The sequence below is a fragment of the Podarcis cretensis genome, assembly GCF_951804945.1.
Source record: "Podarcis cretensis genome assembly, chromosome: 8".
Lineage (NCBI taxonomy): Eukaryota > Metazoa > Chordata > Lepidosauria > Squamata > Lacertidae > Podarcis > Podarcis cretensis.
This window is the reverse complement of record NC_137177.1, coordinates 84,220,228-84,237,559: the sequence shown is the minus strand read 5'-3', so window position 1 is coordinate 84,237,559 and position 17,332 is coordinate 84,220,228. Positions and strand designations below refer to the sequence as shown.

General features: G+C 46.5%; 1 protein-coding gene across 1 annotated transcript in view; it reads right to left on the bottom strand.

Annotated features, from left to right (window-relative positions):
- The window catches only part of ATP13A2 (ATPase cation transporting 13A2), a 45,060-nt gene that overhangs the window by 24,744 nt on the left and 2,984 nt on the right, over positions 1-17,332 (bottom strand). Inside the window, exons 2-8 of the mRNA XM_079987395.1 lie at positions 12,836-12,909; positions 10,783-10,950; positions 8,660-8,718; positions 6,863-6,965; positions 2,357-2,436; positions 1,526-1,603; positions 212-281 (exon numbers count right to left, since the gene is read on the bottom strand). Of these exons, the coding sequence (XP_079843521.1) occupies positions 212-281; positions 1,526-1,603; positions 2,357-2,436; positions 6,863-6,965; positions 8,660-8,718; positions 10,783-10,950; positions 12,836-12,909 (632 nt within the window). The remainder of the gene's footprint in view (positions 1-211; positions 282-1,525; positions 1,604-2,356; positions 2,437-6,862; positions 6,966-8,659; positions 8,719-10,782; positions 10,951-12,835; positions 12,910-17,332) is intronic.

Here is a 17,332-nt window from a genome sequence, read left to right as displayed (position 1 = left end):
CTACCAAACTTTTAGAAGACATCTGAAGGCAGCCCTGTTTAGGGAAGCTTTGAATGTTTAATAGGTTTTGTATTTTAGTGTTTTGTTGAAAGCCGCCCAGAGTGGCTGGGGAAACCCAGCCAGATGGGCGGGGTATAAATATTATATTATTATTATTATTATTATTATTATTATTATTATTATTATTATTATTATTTCCATAAAGGCAAACCTCATCTCTCAGCAGCCTGAAGTAAGAATTTACAGGTACATCAATCAGGTTCCGCCCGTAAATCTTTCTCCTGTCCAAGCAGAGAGTGAGGAGAGAAGAGAATGCACAGGTCAGTTTTGGCACAGGATCCAAAATATCACCAGATGTTCTGTGACAGGGGCTGAGGGTTGCATCCGTTTGCATTTCTAGCCAACCCAAACTGGCTGGGGGAGCTGAGAGGCCCCAAGAAAACATCAACATCAAAGAGATATAAAGCACTGCTTTTAAAAAAACATGGAAGAGCAAACCAAAAAAACTAATCTACACCCCTTCCTAGCTCAGGCCTTGCCACAGAGAACCAGATCAAATAGATTTTGCAGCCCTTCTGATGGAGGTAGCAGCTTGGGTTGGCACTCACGGAGAACACACACACATTGCATCGCATCTTGTGAAGGCTGAAAAACCCAAAGCGAGATTTAATCCAACAGTTCTGGACAACAGCCCCTCAAATGCCGAAATCCACCACAGCACCCATTCTGAACATTCTGAAAACACCTGAAATTAGAAAGCCTTTTTTTCTGCTGAGTTTTACTGCATGTGCCGACAAATGTTCAGTTAGTTGGTGTTTTATTGTGACTACAGCTTGTGTCAGTTTTAGACATTTTGTAAGCCATTTTTATAACACACACCCCCCCGCCCATCCCATGGTGGAATATACATCTATAAAGCAAAATAAAGCCCCTGTGTTTAAATTACTGTGGTACCTCGGGTTAAGTACTTAATTCGTTCCGGAGGTCTGTTCTTAACCTGAAACTGTTCTTAACCTGAAGCACCACTTTAGCTAATGGGGTCTCCTGCTGCCGCCACTCCAAAAGACATGATTTCTGTTCTTATCCTGAAGCAAAGTTCTTAACCCGAGGTACTATTTCTGGGTTAGCGGAGTCTGTAACCTGAAGCGTATATAACCCGAGGTACCACTGTAGAGCATTAAGTGTGAATTGCTTATTTCATAGATTTAAGGAGGGATTTCAAAGAAATAATTAGTGTTACTCAAGCCAAGATAAATCAGCCTTTATTAATTGATCCCTCTAACCATCCCTTTCATTTCATTGCTGGTGGGGGAGCAAAAAGAGAATGCGGGCATTTGAACCAACAGCCTCTGAACCTTTTGGCAGAATCTGCTCTTTTCTCAGGATCCTCAGTTGTGCAAAATTAAGAGTAAAATCTAGATTTCTGTGGTGCAAAAATCAGAGACGCTTGGCAAACGAAAGACAGGTGGCAGCCTAGGGGCAGCTTTATGACCTTTTGATAGGCATCAGTGCTGTTCATGCTCACCTGACAGCTTGTTCTTCAGCGCTTAGTCCACAGAGGGAGAGGTGGATATCAGAGAAAGTCCAGCTTTCATCCAACACACTGCAAAATACACAGAAGAGAGAGACAAAGAGACAGCCTGTATCTGCCAGCAACAGGTTAAAAACAGGCATTTCCTTATTTCAGAGCCCTGAGCTTCCATTGGCTAAGTTGCTGTGATGTCACAGAGGGTTGCATTCAATGCTTGGCTCTCTCAGATCAGACTCGCTGAAGACACAACTAATTTAGGTTCTATAATTCCAATGGGTCTAATCAAAGTACAGTGGTAAAGGTAAAGGTAAAGGGACCCCTGACCATTAAGTCCAGGTGTGACCGACTCTGGAGTTGTGGCGTTTATCTCGCTTTATTGGCCGAGGGAGCCGGCGTACAGCTTCTGGGTCATGTGGCCAGCATGACTAAGCCGCTTCTGACGAGCCAGAGCAGCACATGGAGCCGTGGTGGCGCCAGAGCACAATTTCTGTTCTCATTCTGAAGCAAAGTTCTTAACCCGAGGTACTATTTCTGGGTTAGCAGAGTCTGTAACCTGAAGCGTCTGTAACCCGAGGTATCACTGTATTGCTGAGCTGGATACATTCCAGAGCATTCTGGCAACCAACGGCAAACAACCAGTCATGGGACAGAACATGCTAGAAGCAAAATGAAAAGCTAGAACAAACTACTACATACAAATTGCAGGAATCAAATTTGGGGCAAGGAAAATTTGCACAGACCCATGCAAACTATACAATTTCGGCTGCTGGCAGCAGAAGGGGGAGCAAAGTCCCAGCTTAGTGTACCCCAAAGGCAGAGGCTTACCTGGCCTTGCAGAAGGCACCCCACTTCTCAATCCAGATATAGCGCAAACCTTCAAACTGGTAGTAGCGAAGGACGTTCTTCTGAAAAGATTTTTTTTAATGTTTTACTACTACCGTTAAAAACTTCAAGAAATTTTTATGACCCTAGTCATTTTAAACTTATTATGGTTAACCCAGTGTTAAGAATGTTTTTCCATCCCCTAAAATCGACCCCGCTCCCTTCCACGAGTTCCCCTCTTTAATATGCAGAACAGATTAAAATAATTTAAAAAAATAAAACAAAGAATAAAGTATAATTTAACACCCTTTGGATTCCAAATTTCCCTCCCCCCTTTCCCGGTTGCATTCCCCAATGTCCATCAATGCCTGTTGTCATCCTGGAGATCCCACGTCTAGGCCGAAATCCTTCACAAATCCACTTTGCCGTCTTTTTAATAGTCTTTGCCATCTTTTTGATCATCTTTAGTTTCAAGCGTCCAATCTTGGAAAAGCTCTGTCTCAAAAAGGTCCATTTTTTCCATCCAGATCTCTATATTTAAGAGTAAAAACTCCAATTTTATTTCTTTAGACCTTTCAAATCTGGATGTCCCAAATGTTCCCACTTCCAGCTTTGTCCAATTCTTGTTATTCATGTTGTTCTTATTATTCTATCTCCTCACTTTCTTCTAGTTTCTTTTCCTGCTCTCCTGCAAGAATGTTCCAATTCCAAAAGCTTCTAAATCCCCTACAGAGGCTTTGTTATTCAGGAACGAAACTTTACATCAAGTCCCTTCCATTCTTCAATAGATAAATCTATTGTCTCCTTTAGTGTAGAGACCTCTGTAGACAAAATAGTGTTCCATTTCTGCAGTTTCCCAGGAGATAAAAAGTCCAATTCAAATTCCGTACCAGCAATACTTGTAGTGTCCCACAACCCCTCTAGAGGGATTATAGTAACTCAGTTTCCTTCCAGATCGCACCCAACAGTCAAAATACCTTGTTATTCCTTGTTTTAAACAATTTATATCCAATTTGTAACAAATGTAACCGGCAAAGTCCTCATAACAAAATTCTCTTTTTTATTCTTCAGCTTTGACAGCTCCTTTAACAGCTGTCAAAGCCACTATTTCTCCTCTCCCGGCGCTCTCGCGGATCGCTCCCGGTTCCTGGGGGGGGGGGTTGCATTTTAGCTCACATTCTACTTTTCTCCTCCAGCCCAGTCTTATAATTTTCCATCGTGAAGTGGCCGAACAGATGCGTGAAATTAGTGACTTTATCAAGATAAGGTAACACTCGATCTTAGTTGTTAAATCCTTTGCTTTAAATCCTCTACGACAGGGGGGAGACGGACTTCCCTTTTGCACCTCCCCCGCTCGCTCCAAATTTAAATTTTTTCCCCCTTTTTAAGTCCAGTTTCCAATTACTCACGGGTTGTTCTTTTTAATCCGAATTTTCAATGGAGAAAGTCAGCGCTCTCCGCCAAATGGCCTGCGGCTTCGCTCAGTAGGGGAAGCGGAGGACTCATAGCACCACACACACACCCCCGGCACCCGCTCCGTAGCCTTTAAAAAGGCTCCTTCGCGGGTCGGGGGGGCGCAAACGGTGCCCGCCGAGTCACCATGCCCATGGGTTTCAGCGCCCATGGTTTTTGAGGGTCCCCGCGACGCTGACGCGGTAGAACCCAGCCCCTGCCGAGCAGGCTCCCTCCGGAGCTCGGAGGGAGTCCGCCATTCGGCGATGGCCCCAACCCGGAAGTTGATTAAGATAGATTATAAGGACAAAATAAAGAGGGAAAGGATTTGCTGAAATATCTAACTTAATTAGAATACAAAAAAGGGAGGTGGGAGGAGGTCAAGGAAACAAGCAAATGAAAGATAAATTATGTGAAGGTTTGACGTGTTTTTTGCTTTTCTTTTTTCTTAATTTTTTTATTATTATTTATTTTTATTGTATTCTTTTTTATTGTGATACATTGTTTTGTTTTTTGTTTAATTTGGTGTTTTTCTGTTTCATGTGTAACCTTTAAAAACTCAATAAATATTATTTTTAAAAAAATATTTTATTTAAAAAAAAAAAAAAAACTTCAAGAAATATCAAGTAAAGGTATCGGAGAGGAGATCCGTGTAAATGAAAACATGAGACTTATGGTTTTGCTACATATGATTGTAGCCTTTTTAGGCCTTTCTCGCGGATGGAAAGAGCATTGCACCCGGGGGAGAGAAGGAGTCAAACAGACACCGAAGGGTTAATCCAGAGAAAGAGCTATTTATTCTGCCTTCCGGGTAGCAGAAGGAGCTAGCGTGATAATTCACAAGCACAACTTTTACAGCCATTGCACGCAGCATATATTCCCTCCAGGCCCCCCGCCCTTTCTCCCCCTCCTCAGGAGCCCTGCCTCATGAGTTTTCCTGAGCATGAACAGAAACTCCTGTCTTGGGACTCCTGGCGCCCTTCCCAGGAAAAAGGGGGTTGAGAAGCCTGTGTATCAGCGTGTCCAAGATTTGTTGCAACTGGGTAAGATAAGACTCAGTTCTCAGGCCTGCTTCTGCTTGGCATTGACAGAGCCATTCATTAGCTTCTGAAGCTTTCTTGCACTGATAAAAAGAACGCTTTGCTTATGCAGCAGCATCTGTGAGAAAAGCTAAATGAGAAAGCAATTTGAAAAGTCTTGAGGCCTGGAAGGGGGCGTGGTGACTACAGAGACCTAGGTGGGGTAACCTGTCCCCTTCGTGATTTTATGGAATTGTCTGCTTATTTTGGAGTTGTTTGTTGTAAAGAATGTATATTATGTGAATAAAATAAAAAAAATAAAAAAAAAATAAAATAAAATAAAATAAAATAAAAACTTCATTTTATGCTCTTCTGGTCTCCTTAGCAATGTATGAGTGGGGTGTCATTGTTCCCTATTTTCTGAATGGAACCCGGAAGAGAGAGATAGATGCAAAGGCAGTGGATGGGTTAAGGGGGCATATACACTGGCACATAGGAGAAAGCAGGTCAAGAGTCACAGCTGCCAGCTGCAGGGAGCTCTGAGCAGCGTTTGAAATTAGCCGGGCACCTGTTGCATTTTGCGACTGGCAACCAGCCTTTTGCGATTGGATGAAGATGTCCAGGCACGACCCTTGGTGCGAAGCATCTCCACCTTCCTGGCTGCAGTCGGCTGATCTGACACGTCTTTTTTGCTGCCATGCTGACGTATGAATCAGCTGTTGAGACTCCCTGATTCACCCGGCAGCAAAAAACAAAACCATATTTTTCACTCTATAAGACGCACTTTTTCCCTCCTAAAAAGTAAGGGAAAATGTGTGTGCATCTTATGGAGCAAATGCAGGCTGCGGGGCTGAGCCAGAAGCCAGAACAGGGAGAGGGAGCGCTGTGCAGCGCTCCGTCTCGATGTTCTAGCTTCTGGCTTAGCTGCGCAAAGCCTCTGCAGAGCAGCAGGATGAAGGCACCCCACTGCCCTGTGGAGGCTTTGCGCAGCTGAGCCCAAAGCTAGAACAGTGAGCTGGAGCGCTGCGCAGCACTCCATCTCGCTGTTCTGGCTTCTGGGACAGCCCACAAAGCCTCCGCAGGGCACAGGAAGCCTTCATCCCCGTGCCCTGTGGAGGCTTCGCACAAAGCTAGACCAGCTAGAGGGAGCACTGTGCAGCGCTCCGTCTTGCTGTTCTGGCTTTTGGATAGCCCCCGCGAAGCCTCCGTAGGGCAGCGGGACAAAGGCTCCCAGCTGTCCTGCGGAGGCTTTGCACGGCTTTTGCGGGAAGTGGGGGGAAGGGACAGAGTGTGCGACTCTGTCCCTTCCCCCACCTCCCAGAAAAGCCCCCAAGAACCACGCTCCCTTTAAAGAGCATGCAGTTCTTGCGGGAGATGGGGGAAGGGACAGAGGGCAGCTTACCCGCGAGCAGCCTCTTCCGGGCAGGGGGAGCCTTCGTCCCGCTGCCCGGGAGAGGCTTCAGCAGCTATCCCAGAAGCCAGAACAGCAAGAGGCTATCCCAGAAGCCAGATCCCTCTTGCTGTTCTGGCTTCTGGGATTCAGAATTTTTTTTTTCTTGTTTCCTCCCCCCCCCCCCCCAAAAAAAAAAACTAGGTGCGTCTTATCGTCTGGTGCATCCTATAGAGCGAAAAATACGGTATATATATTTTTAGGCGTTCTGATTTGGCACCCACAACCCAGGTCCCAGGAGCCATTTGGCTCCTAGCTTTTCTATCCCAGTTTCTAACACTGCGGTTGCCTTGAGAGAGCTTTGGCATCTCAGGGGGCAGCCTTGGGCAAGTCTCTCTTGTTCCCCACTGCTGCTCTCAGACTACCTTGCAGGGTTCAAGCTGAGATAAGGGCATATTTAAATATAAAACCTAGAGGCACTTGGAAGCCCATCTGAGTTTTTTGGCTCACAGCATGCCTGTGAGGCGGCGCAGGGTGGGGTTCCAGGAAAACGTGGGAGAATACTTGGAGGTTTTCCAGGGACCTATGCAGCTGGGTCAGGCAGACCGAGAGGTTCTGGGTTCATGGGGTGCAAGGGGCTGAACTGACCTCCTCCTTCCGATGGAGTCCAATCGTGTCTCGACTTTCATCTTCATCCTCAAACACACCCACAGCGATGCTGTCTCCTCCACCGTCTCTTCCGTACTCGAGGCTTTGCAGGAAGAGGGAGGGAAAGAGGCAAAGGAAGACAGCACAGAGCTTAGACCTCAGTTTGAATCTCATCCTCTTGGAAGAGGAGGGTTTAGCCTCCAAATGCATTTCCTCCTGAGTAAGTCCAAGTCATGCTGAAGCATGCAAAGCCGTAACAAAAGAGAGTCTGCCTCTCTCAGTATGGGCTGAATGACTTCAACCTTGATCTGGACTCTGCGTTATCAATGTAAACAAGGCATTGGGGGTGGGTTTCAATGGAGAGGCAGTGTTAGAAATTAGCCAGGCTCCAGGCACGATTTGCAACTGGCACGGGTCCAACTGCAACCACGTGGAGATCTCTGGATGCTGTGGGAATTTTCAGGGATGCAGGAGAGGATATATTGTCTGATTATATCCTTATCCAACTTGTGTTAACAAGTTCCACAATTTCAGCAGAGTAACATTCCCCTTAATTTTAAGTTTGCAACGGATGCGTTTTGCTCAGGCTCGGTAAAGCCTCTATAATAACTGTTCTGGTATTTTCCCCTTATTCCCTCATAAAATAAAAGAGACGACACAGTCTTCTACAAAAGTATAAAAAGAGTTTACTGACATTCTGTTCACAATCAGATCCCAGAAGGCAGACTTAGCTTAATGAAGTAGCATACACTTGGAATCTATCTCTTAAGAAGACAGTCCCTTTGTCCTCTCTTGGCTGGAAGCAAAGAGGGCATCTTTGACTCAGTAGATGTTGTTTCTTCGATGCATGTGGTGAAAGAGTGAGAGATGGCTGCCCTGCCCTGTGCTTTTGTCATTACCTGCACAGGTGAGACCACACCCACCTCTAGTCACATGCAGAGGAAGTCTGTCCCAGCCCAGAAGGAAACAGGAAGTTTACCTGCTGGCTGGACAAACATCCCACCCCATGTGTAAACATGTTCACTCTAGGAATGTTGTACTTGACTGCTCTTGTGTTTCACATCCTACAGATGCCAGGTTGCCAACTGGGGAAAGCAAAACATCACTTAATCAAGGATCTGAAATATTTTCCTTGACGCGTGAATTTGTTTTATCCTTGCTTGTTTTAAACCACTTTGAGATTAGTTCTTTAAAATAGAAAGTGGTATAGAAATGATGATGATGATGATATCCCGGGGGGTGGGGGGGAGAACTAGGCAAACTAAGGCCCAATTGCCTTCTAAATCCAGCCCGCGGATGGTCCAGGAATCAGCGTGTTTTTACATGAGTAGAATGTGTCCTTTTTAAAAAAATGCATCTATGGGTTATTTATGGGGCATAGGAATTCATTCATTCCCCCCCCCCTATAGTCGAGCCCCCCACAAGGTCTGAGGGATAGTGGACCGGCCCCCTGCTGAAAAAGTTTGCCGACGCCTGAACTAGACATTCCATTGTGGCAACCATAACCTAGGTTAAAGGTGCCATTTGGCGATTAGATGATATATGTGAGTTTCTAACACTATGGAGAGGGTCTTTTACAGGGTGGGGTGAACCCACTGAAAGTTGGAACTGCTGCAATGCCATTTATACGTTTCAGGTCCTCATCTGCAAGGCCAAAGGCCCAGAGTTTGGACACTTATTGTGGGGCACACCTCTGACCCACAAACAGTTTGCATGTCCCCCAGCCCCTTTCTGATTCATTCATATCTTCTGCAAATTCAAGACCAAGAGAGAGTGGCCCCCAACGCCTCCACTCACCTGCCTTCTACCATCTGCTCTGTTCGGACACAGGCTGTGAAATACTGGCCAAATTGGTCCTGGAAGAGAAGCACAGAGGGCACTTGGTTCAGCTGTGGGGAAAGAGTTTGGTTCACAGAATCAAAGAAAGGAGAACAGGACTGAGGTGCTGGCCCTAATCCTGATCAAACAGCTAGCCAGTTCTTTCCTGGGGGGCTTGAAACCTGCAGCTTTAAACCTCCCAGACACCTGAAATCATAGAATGGAAGAGTTGGAAGGGACCTCAAAGGTCATTTAGTCCAACCCCATGTTGGAGGGCATCAATCTGCAACTCACCAAACCAAACACAGCTCACAGGACATGTACAGAGTGTTGATACCCCCTCCCCACAAAAAAATTCTTCAGTTTCCAGACAGGCAGCAAAGAATTGCTTGTAATGTGGGGGGGGGGGGTGTTACGGGTTTTGGTACCTTTTTGAATATTTTTGAATTGCATGGATTACCGTAGTTTTCGCTCCAAAACACGCACTTTTTTGCTCCTAGAAAGTAAGGGAAAATGCCTGTGCGTGTTAAGGAGCGAATGCACGGATCGGAGCCATGGCTGCCGTCAGTCAAGCAAAGCGGGAGCCGCTTACACACTCTACGAGGCTCTCGCTTTGCTTGCTTTAAAGCGACCTGGAGCCGGGGAGGAGGGAGGGAAGGAGAGCCATGGCAGCAAAGCGGGCAGCAGCCGCTTACACAGGAGGAGGGACAGACGCTAGCAAAGGTCCGTGCGCTCTCTAAACAGAGCAATGAGGCTGCAGAGGAACGGCAGGAAAGATAAAATTTAAGCAACCAGCAGCAAAATAAAACCAACCTCGAGCTCTGAGCCACGCAGTGAAAACCAGGAAGTTGAAGAAAAAAGGCTGGGGATGAGGGAGAGGGGAAAACTTCGCAAATCCCCGAGTCTCAGCTTCCCTCCCCACTTAAAACGTGGTTACAAAGCACGGATCCACATGGATCCTCAGGATTTTTGCATTGGGCTACCCCAAACTCACCATCAGATCACATGTCTGTGGCCACAGCACAGCATGAACCATAAAAATCATGCACCCACTGTTTCGTTCAGAATATTTTTTTCTTGTTTTCCTCCTCTAAAAACTACGTGCGTGTTATGGTCAGATGCGTGTTATAGAGCGAAAAATATGGTAAATCTGCTTTATTGTGCATTTTAAATTTCGGTTTTTTTATTGAAAGGCAGGGTACAACTCCCTCAAACAAAGGAAGCTCAGAATTGTTGAGCCCCTCAAGGGCCACATTCCGCATGGAGCGGGGTCAAGACTTGGACAAGCCTGACTGAACTGCCTTGAGGCTTCAGGGTTTCTTTTCAAATGTGACCCTCAAAAAGGATGTTATTGTCTCGCCGTGGAACGAAAGGCTCAATCTGCAGCATGCCACCAGTGTGGGAAACTGCAGTCAAGCATAACTAGCAAGTATAGGGCTAGTTAGTATATGAAGGGGTTAAGACAATAGAGCTGCATTCCTAGACTCAACTAGGTCACGCGCCCTCAGAAATGAAGCTTTGTACTTCCTTTCTCTCTCTTTCTGCACCATGTAACCAATGAAGGAGAACATGTGTAAGTTTGCTCCCAAGCTTAGAGCACATGTTTGGAGCCATATTCTGTGTTTTCTACTCAAGAGTATTTTGCTGGTGTTCTCCTTGAAGCTGCATGGAACAACACATGTATCAGACCTTTGAATCTGTAAGTAAGACATTTTAAACTTACTTAGTGTGTGGTCTGTTCCTTGAAAGGGGGGTAGAAAGAGCGGAGCATCATGAATGGGATAAAAGGGTCCAACAACCTATATTCCTGATATGGTACTGCTGCACAAGTTGTGACTTGATTTTAAACTCTGCTGGGGCTTTCTGTGTGCTAGCCCCATGTTTTGAATCTAGGCACCCAGCCAATTATTTTGTCATTTACCCCCACACTTGAGTCCACAGCGATTCATATATTTAATTCCCCTATAACCAGGACCCTTGGTCATTTCTGAAAATGTGACATTAGGGGTACAAATGGCAAAAGTGTGCCTGCACACCTGCTTCATTGCACCACCCCTTCTTTCCCCAGCCTTCTCCCCTCGCCACCCACCAATTCCACTCACACGGATGACCACCCAGTCAGCTTGGTGGAGAGGGCAGCGGCTGCATTTGGCCCGGACTTTGAAGTGTGGCTTCCAGTGGAAAACTATCAGTGGGATTCCCACCATCAGCAGAGAGAAAAAGTGGCAGAGGATGATCTTCCATGTTTTGCTTTGGTAGCCTGTGACTTCCTGGGGGTGGAACAAAAACAGGCGTTTTAGGCCCATGCCAATTATGACCTCCACAAACACACACACAAGGGGGGGTGGAACCCTTGCAATTTAGAAAGGTGCTGTCAGGGAACTGACATCGGAGTCAAGGCTCTCGAGCGATGCAGGAGAGGGGCCCAGCAGGGAGAGAGTAAGCTCATCGCCTGGGGAAGGAAATCAGCGCAACGCCAGTAGAGAAGGGGGGCAGATGGGGGATTCGGAGAGGGGTCTCCAAGACTCTTCACCCGAAACTAGCGGGGAGAGCACGGGCACACCTCTGCCCACTCCTTCCCTGCGCAGAAGATTTCCGCACAGGGAGAGTAGGAGGAGACTTGGCGTCAAACAACTTCTTTGCTGGAAGAGATTCAAGAAACGCCCACTGACGGATTCTGCAAGCGATTGAACGGCCACGGAGTGAAGGGCTGTCAGCCGAGACAAGGTTAACCAGGCAATCTAGCCAGCAGCGACGGTAACTTACGCACAAGCAACCCCTTATAACCATTACAGGTGCATTTGAGAGAGACCCCAGCAACCTCCTCCTCAGATGGGGAATGACTTCTCTCGCCCAATTAAATGGTATCTTGGTTACATTGCAGTGATGATAGCAGCTCACAAAGAATTCTACTGTAACCTAGCACAAGGGTTGGCAACTGGAGGCCCTCAGGCCAAATCTGGCCACCTGATGGGATGTGAATTGACTGTCCAGGTTGCTAGCCTGATGGCAAAAGAGCAAAGCGGTTCCCATGGCAACAAAACCTCATTTGGGGAAGGACCAGGTATACTACACTTGCCCCCGCCCCATCTCCTTCCCTCACTTATCCACGTGGCTTTCCAGGAAACTTTGTTGTTGATCATAATGATAATGATAATGATGATGGTGATGATAATAATAATAATAATAATTTATTATTTATACCCCGCCCATCTGGCTGGGTTTCCCCAGCCACTCTGGGCGGCTTCCAACAAAACACTAAAATGCAATCACCTATTAAACATTAAAAGCTTCCCTAAACAGGTGTCTTCTAAAAGTTTGGTAGTTATTTTTCTCTTTAACATCTGGTGGGAGGGCGTTCCACAGGGCGGGTGCCACTACCGAGAAGGCCCTCTGCCTGGTTCCCTGTAACTTGGCTTCTCGCAGCGAGCGAACCGCCAGAAGGCCCTCGGCGCTGGACCTCAGTGTCTGGGGAGAACGATGGAGGTGGAGACACTCCTTCAGGTATACTGAACAGAGGCCATTTAGGGCTTTAAAGGTCACCACCAACACTTTGAATTGTGCTCGGAAACGTACTGGGAGCCAGTGTAGGTCTTTCAAGACCGGTGTTATGTGGTCTCGGAGGTCACTCCCAGTCACCAATCTAGCTGCAGCATTCTGGATTAGTTGTAGTTTCCAGGTCACCTTCAAAGGTAGCCCCACATAGAGCGCATTGCAGTAGTCCAAGTGAGATATAACTAGAGCATGCACCACTCTGGCGAGAGTCTGCGGGCAGGTAGGGTCTCAGCCAGCATACCAGATGGAGCTGATAAACAGCTGCCCTGGACACAGAATTGACCTGCGCCTCCATGGACAGCTGTGAGTCCAGAATGACTCCCAGGCTGCGCACCTGGTCCTTCAGGGGCACAGTTACCCCATTCAGGACCAGGGAGTCCTCCACACCCGCCCGCCTCCTGTCCCCCCAAAACAGTACTTCTGTCTTGTCAGGATTCAACTTCAATCTGTTAGCCACCATCCATCCTCCAACCGCCTCCAGACAGGGTTTAAGGACCTTTAAGAATGACGCAGCAGAGGCAAATGAGCTCTGCCCTTGATTCTCTCTCCCATAACCGACAGGCCTCACCCCCCCCACACACACACACACCCTGTACCTACCATGCAGGCATTAGGGGGGCTCTGGTTGAGGGTACAGTAGCCGAGTCGCCGGCCTCCCAGCAGCCTCTTGGTGTCTGCAATCAGAAAGAGAATGAGATCATGTTCCTAAACGCGGGACAGAGGCATAAAGGTGCTTCATCCTGCTGTGGCTATGGACCAAAGAGTAGGTTGAAATCCCAGCCAGGACTGCTCTGGGGTCTTTCATTCTGGTAAAGGTAAAGGGTAAAGGGACCCCTGATCACTAGGTCCAGTCATGACCGACTCTGAGGTTGCAGTGCTCATCTCGCTTTATTGGCAGAGAGAGTCAGCGTACAGCTTCCGGGTCATGCGGCCAGCATGACAAAGCCACTTCTGGCAAACCAGAGCAGCACACGGAAACACCATTTACCTTCCCGCCGGAGTGGTACCTATTTATCTACTTGCACTTTGAGGTGCTTTCGAACTGCTAGGTTGTCAGGAGCAGGGACCGAGCAACAGGAGCTCACCCTGTCACGGGGATTTGAACCGCCGACCTTCTGATCGGCAAGTCCTAGGCTCTGTGGTTTAACCCACAGTGCCACCCGCATCCTTCTCATTCTGGTAAGTGGTATGTAATTTTTGCCTGCCTGCTTGCTTGTTTATTGAAAGCTGCCCCTGCTCCCTCTCCCTGGTAAAGGAACCAAGGTCTCGGGAGAGCTGTAAAATAATTGAGTTATGAAGGAGAATGAGTGGGTCTGATTGAACAGGGAGAAGAGCAAAGATCTTGAAAGCCCCGTTTCAATTAGCTTGGAGAGCAGCCAAGGTCTTGCAAAGCCAATGCTAGTCCACATTTATTCATATACTCTGCTCTTGCAAAGACACTCTGTTACTCAGAGAACTTGCAGCAAAGCCAATGCTAGTCCACATTTTCTTTTCTTTTTTTCAAATTTTTGTATTTATTTTCCAAATTTATAAACGAACAAACAAACATAAATCCTAACTATAATTATTCTGCTATTATTAACATTGCTAAGTGACTTCCTCGAATCCCCCTGGCTGAATTTCAATGTACCAAATTTTTTACTCTGTAAGACTAAAAAGTAAGGGGAAATGTGTGTGCGTCTTATGGAGTGAAAGCAGGCTGCACAGCTATCCCAGAAGCCAGAACAGCAAGAGGGATCGCTGTGCAGCGATCCCTCTTCTTGTTCTGGCTTCTGTGATTCAGAATCTTTTTTTTCTTGTTTTCCTCCTCCAAAAACTAGGTGCGTCTTATGGTCTGGTGCATCTTATAGAGCGAAAAATACAGTATATCATTGTAACAGTTTTCCAAAGCTAATTTCTCATAAAATTTACTTAATCAATTAACATCTTTCTTACTTTTCATATTAACTTTAAACATATTATTCTATAACATCACATATTTAAATCCTAAGCCAATCTGGTATTTGCAAGTATTTCTATTTGCAAATCTTAACATATTTAACTAAATATTCTTTAAATTTCATCCATTCCTCCTGGTACTCCTCCTCCTTCTGGTCGCGGACTCTTCTGGTCGGGTCGGCTAGCTCCAAAAAGTCCATCATCTTCATCTGCCATAGTCCACATTTTCTCCAATTCCTTCATTGACTATTACTCCTTATTTCAGAAGGTGGGGTCTTGGGACAAAGGCGGAAGAGCTTGAGTGAAGCTGCCTGGCCTTCCAGCCAGTCTTGACCCAGCAGACCTCCGCCTTTCACCAGCTCTCATCCTCTCACAAAAAGGCTGTTGGGATACAGGGATGCTCTTACCTTCCTTGGGGGCTGACCTGCTCCCACCCCAAATCCCTGCTTACTTGTTTCTCCTGGGGTTCTGTCCTATTATTCCAAGGGAAGACGTGGCCGAACTGCACCTGAGGCTGTGCTACCTATCCGCCACCAGCCCCACCCCTTTCCCAAACACGGTTGCAGGAAGCAGCAGGCTGGCACCAGACCAGGGGAGCTCCAAGTTGCTCCGCAGATTATCTGTGCCATTTGCTGTCGACAGCCGGCTGGCTGGCTTGCCCTGCTAAGGAAGCTTGCACACCTGACACACCCACAGAGCAGGAAGCTCAGGTCAAAAGCCACACGGTTGACCGGGCACGACGCCCCCAGCCAGCCCCATATATGCCACCAGTGACCAAACCGGTTTCATCAGGTGGAATTTTCCAAATGAGCAAAATGGGCAGACAGTGTTATTTGCAAAGCAGTGATGTGTACCCGGGGGGAGAGAGGAAAGAGCAGGTAGGAAGGGTTTGGAGGAGAGTCTTTGGCAGGGGCAGGGGCACCTCCAGAATTTGGTGGTGTGTGGGAACACAACAGGGGACTGAAGTAGCCCCATGCTTGTCACAGTCTTTTTCTTCCTCAGCACTAAAATCCCTCCAGAGCCATGTTTCTCCAAATGTGGGTCTCCAGCTATTTGGGGACTACAACTCCCATCACCCCCTAGCTAACAGGACCAGCAGTCTGGGATTATGGGAACTGTAGCCCCAAAACAGCTGACGCCCCAAAGTTTGGGAAACACTACTCTGGGGCAAAAGGAGGCAACCAGCCATAAGGGCAGGGGGCAGAACTGCAAAGGCAAGCGGAGCCAGGAAGATTCTCCGTACACACGAGCCTGTTTACCAGCCAATTAATCTTATTAAAACATCATGAATCCCTGCTGAGCTGCAGCAGGTGTCCACTATTTGTACTTTCTGGAAACAATTGAAGACGTTGTTGGTTCAACAAGCTTTTCCAGCTAAGTGAAAAAGTCTCTGGTGTAGCTGCGCGCGCTCTCTCTCTCTCTCTCTCTCTTTGCTATTGTTTTAAAACCTACATTTGGTTGTCTTTTGTACTGGGTTTTAAATTACTTTGGGTTGCTGTTACCTTTTAGGAGATTCCTAAATTAATAAATAATTATTATCCAGAAGCTTGGCTCCAGTCTTTATACTTTTTGTTAACATTTGTTATCTTTTAGGTGGAAGCAAAGACTCGCTGCAGATTCACATTCACAGGGATGTCCACAATATAGATTTGGGTGGAAATCATTTTTTAAAAGCAACATTCTCCCGAAACATGGTCAGAGGACATCTCTCCCTCCAATTCCTCCCCTCTCCTGAATCCTTTAAACTATTATTCGGGGGGGGGGGGGGTTGTTGCTGTTGTTGATATTAATTTTTAGTTCTTATGATTTAATGTAGAAACTGTTCAATTTGGTTATGTACCTTTTTGTCTGTTTCATTTGTTGTTTATCACTACTTCTTTTATGTTTGTGAATATGTAAATCTTTTTTTATTATTTAATCACTTTTTCAATACAAACAGCAACCACAAAAAACACATACAACAAAAACCACAATAACAAAATTTAACGATTCGGATTTGAGTACTGATATACCTATAACTACACCTTTTTAATAATATTTCCCCACCTCTCCTCCCCCTACTTCCCACCACTTTCTGCCTTATTTCTTAAGTAATCCTTCCAGATTTCTTTATATTTATCCATTCTTAACTTGCGTGATTATGTAAATATTTTTATGTTGTAAGCCACCTTGAGCATAGCATCCAAAAAAAAATATGACGATGAAGGTGGAGGAAAGTCCGCTGAGCAGTAAATAGATTACCCGGTTTTTCAGTTTCCCCATGATTTCTTGCCAAAGAACCATGAACATGTCAAGTTTTTTTTTTGCTGGCAAATTGGTCATAGGTAGGAATCAGCATAAGCAGATAAAAAGGCTTATAAGTCTTCCCTTCTCCCAACTACTCTTCACTAAGTAAGTATTCCAACAGATGGGGAGACAGGTATCCGTTTCACAAGAGGCTCATAAACCATTAAAAAACCAGCAGATTTTTCTGTGACTGTGTGTGCTGTGGTCCCGCACACCAACCACCCAAAGGTCTGTCCCATTCTCAAAATGCCCCTTGCCAGCTTGCAGCCCCAGGATAAACAACTGCCACCACCTCTTCTTCTAAATCCTTTTTCTACGTGGCTCATCCCCAGCTTCAGGCAAGCTCTGAGATGCCTAACAGGACACAACACAGAAATGGACTCAGTTTGACTGCTAGATCAGACCTGAAAAAGGAAAACAACCACCAGGCTCCTCCTCATCTGGCACTACAGCTCAGTGGGAAAAAAATTCTCCGTCAGCTTTCTAGAACATAGGTAAAGGAAAAGGGACCCCTGACCATTAGGTCCAGTCGTGACAGACTCTGGGGTTGCGGCGCTCATCTCACTTTATTGGCCGAGGGAGCCGGCGTACAGCTTCCGTGTCATGTGGCCAGCATGACTAAGCCGCTTCTGGTGAACCAGAGCAGCGCACGGAAACGCCGTTTACCTTCCCCGCCAGAGTGGTACCTGTTTATCTACTTGCACTTTGATGTGCTTTCGAACTGCTAGGTTGGCAGGAGTAGGGACCGAGCAACGGGAGCTCATCCCATTGTGGGGATTTGAACCGCCGACCTTCTGATCAGCAAGTCCTAGGCTCTGTGGTTTAACCCACAGCGACACCTGCATCCCTAGAACATAGAGGCCAATATATATA